The sequence below is a fragment of the Pipistrellus hanaki genome, assembly GCF_964339955.1.
Source record: "Pipistrellus hanaki genome assembly, chromosome: 3".
Lineage (NCBI taxonomy): Eukaryota > Metazoa > Chordata > Mammalia > Chiroptera > Vespertilionidae > Pipistrellus > Pipistrellus hanaki.
In genome coordinates, this window is record NC_140505.1 from 91,061,844 (window position 1) to 91,065,104 (window position 3,261).

Below are 3,261 nucleotides of genomic sequence, written 5' to 3' on the forward strand. Positions count from 1 at the left end.
GTTCATGGAGGTGAGTCAGTATATATTCCGTGCTTGTAGGTGCAAAACCACTATACCTTCTGTCCACCCTGGCAGTTTGTAACATTCACCATCACCCACTTTGAGCCTTTGTTTTTATCAAGGTACCCATACCTATAAATGCCTCTTTGTTTTCCTCTCTGATATATACATCTTCCTATTGCTTCCAATTCAATAATTATTTTACTGCTCTCTCTTCCCAAGTAGTTATATACAGGGAACTACTCCATTCTCTGGAAATTGGAACCTCCCCAAGGTGGCTCACTGAACCCAATGCAGGACATATGAATATCTAGATATACATGTCTGCGACTGCTGTTCTTGGTCCATTTAGTCAGAAAGACCTGACTGCTCTATTAGTTTTTAAGTGCCTTAAAGAGAGGTAAGTTAGTGTTGGGAAGGTGGAAAGGGCACTAGATAGCATAGAGGCTAAAGTTGCCATAATTCCTGCAAAAGAAACTGCTCACTGGGAATAGAGGCCTGAAACTGTCACCTCAGCCTGATGTTGGGAGGCATGGTTTATACTGAGACCAAGGCCATGGTGGTCACTAACCACTAATGCTCCAGTTTTGCTGGTGGGGCATTGAAGAATCTTCTCCAGAACTCCTATGCTTCCTTTAGGTTCCCTCAGAACTGATCCCTCAGTTTCCTATCCCTCATCCTAGTGATAGCTACCTCCTCCTCCCCTCTTATCCTCCTGGTCCACAGTGCTTCCCACCCTAATAGCTCTCTCTCCCCCTTTTCTTCCAGCTGATGCAGCCAGCCATGCTTTCTCCAGTCTCTCCTCCTACTCCCTCCCCCTTTGAATCCAGTCCTGGTTTCCCCAAAGCCAGTCTCCCTTTTCTCTTTGCCCCTCCCCCCTCCGCCCTGCAGGTGGCAACTTGGGGTGATGGTGTCAGCTGGTCACCAACCCAAGCTGGCCCAGTCCGGGAGATTCCAGTCCAGATCTCGCTGCTGCCAGACCCAGGTAGGACTCCAGAAGCTGGGGAGGTGGGCAGGGTATAGCTGGCAACCTCCAGGAAGACAATGCACCCAGTTCTTCGCCATCCCCGCTCGGTCTCTGTCTTGTCCTCGTCCAGCTCCGTCCTGCGGCTTCCAGCTGCCACCGGGTTGCAGTCCTTCCTCCAGGGAGGTTTCTCTCGTGGCAGGAGAGGCTCAGGTGACAGCAACACCAGCACCAGCGCCAGTACCAGCCGGGGGAAAGCAGCGGCGGGGACAGCGGTTCTCCCAGCAGCAGCACCAGTGCAGAGCGGGAGGACAACCCCAACCTGAGCGTCAGTATAACCAAACCACTGGTTCTCACTGCCGACACTGCTGGGATCACAGGACCCCTAGCCCCAAACGCTGACCCAGCCGCGGGTGTTGCTTTCTCCTCCACCTCAGCCACCACCCCCTCCTCCACGCCCACCTACTCCTGCAGCATGACAGCAGCAGACGTCAGTGGGGGTGCTGCCAGGGGCATCTTCAGTGGGGGTGCTGCCGGGAGCGTTGGGGACCCCGCCGCTGGGAGCGTTGGGGGCCCCGGGGTCCGCTTGGCTGGGGTTACTTGTGGCACAGGGACTAGCAGCGGCGCCTCCTGCTGTTCGTGCTGCTGCTGCTGTAACCACAAGGCCCTGACCCCATCAGACCACAGAGGTCAGCATCACAGTGGGGACAGCACCCCCAGTTCCGGGTGTCCTTGGGGCTACCAGGCACTGTCCGTGGTGCTGCTTTTGGCACAGGGAGGGCTACTAGACCTGTACCTCATCGCAGTCACCGACCTGTACTGGTGTTCCTGGATTGCCACCGACCTGGTGGTGGTTGCGGGCTGGGCCATCTTTTTCGCCAAGAACAGCCAGGGCCGTCGGGGCAGTGCTGGGAGCCACCACCAGCACCACCATCATGCCTCGCTGCCCCTGGACCTGCCCGCTGCTTCCATTGGGGCTACAGCAGGGGCCAAGGCTCACGGTGGCCGTGGGGGCTCTGGAGGTCCAGGGGGTGGTTTAGGGGCGGCTGAGGTGGTGGGCGAATTTGCCTTCGCCTACCTGGCCTGGCTCATTTATTCCATCGCCTTCACGCCAAAGGTGGTGCTCATCCTGGGCTCGTCCATCCTGGACCTCATTGAGCTGCATGCACCTCTGGGCACTACAGGCTTCCGCCTTACTATGGCGCTGTCGGTGCCTCTACTCTACAGCTTGGTGCGGGCCATCAGCGAGGTGGGAACTCCCCTGAGCTCAACAGGCCCCTTGATTCTGCAGCCCCAGCAGCACCGTGCCTCGGGATGTTTCCTAGGCACGTGTCTGGATCTGCTTGATAGCTTCACCCTAGTGGAGCTCATGTTGGAAGGCCACGTGGCACTTCCCACACACCTTCGCTACCTGCTCATCATAGTCTACTTCTTCACCCTCTCCTTGCCTGTGCTTTGGCTGTATGAGCTCAACACTGCAGCAACCGCAGCTGCAGCTTTGTCCTGGGACCAAGCTCCCAGACCTGGCAGCTGCAGCCGCCTTCTGCACCTACTGGGAGGCTGCCTGGTGGACGTGCCCTTGCTGGCACTGCGATGCCTCCTAGTGGTAAGCTACCAGCAGCCCCTATCCATTTTCATGCTCAAGAATCTCTTCTTCCTTGGATGCCGTGGCCTGGAGGCCCTAGAAGGCTGTTGGGACCCTGAAAGACCAGCTTCTTCCAGTCAGGCCAGAGGGGGCTATTGTGCTCCGCCCTCTGTCCCGCCTTCACTGCCACCTCCACCACCACCTCAGGGAGGCTCCCAGCTGAGTCACTGTATTACAGAGAACAATGAGGCAGGAGCCCATGGCTATGCCAACACCCTAGATGTGGCCTCCCAGAATTAAGGGGAATAAGTGGGGGGTGAGGCTTGCTTTTCGGTTGAGAGACCTCAGCTCCCTTGTCCTCTAACTTTCTCTCACCCAGATTATATCAAGCTTTGTTTAGGAGAGGTGATTTTTACCCAGCCTGTGTGGCTCCAGTGTTTGAGCATGAACCAGGAAGTCACGGCTCCATCCTCCATCAGGGCACATGTCCAGGTTGAAGGCTCAATGCCCAGTAGGGGGGTGTGCAGGAGGCAGCTGATCAATGATTCTCTTACATCATTGATGTTTCTTCTCTCTCTCCCTCTTCCTTCCTCTCTATTCCTCTCTAAAATCAATTAAGATATATATTTAAAGAACAGGTAACTGTTAATAGAGTTAAGGGCTAGTGTGTCCTTTTGCACTCTTTGGGTCAAGACTGCTTGGAGGAAGACCA

General features: G+C 55.7%; 1 protein-coding gene across 1 annotated transcript; it reads left to right on the forward strand.

Moving 5' to 3' along the window:
• Positions 1 to 994: 994 nt before the first annotated feature.
• Positions 995 to 3,261, forward strand: TMEM121B (transmembrane protein 121B). The gene is given in 2 exon segments (XM_084879563.1): positions 995 to 1,210; positions 1,213 to 3,261. Coding segments are annotated over 2 exon segments (1,803 nt in total). The 5' UTR covers positions 995 to 1,044; the 3' UTR covers positions 2,850 to 3,261.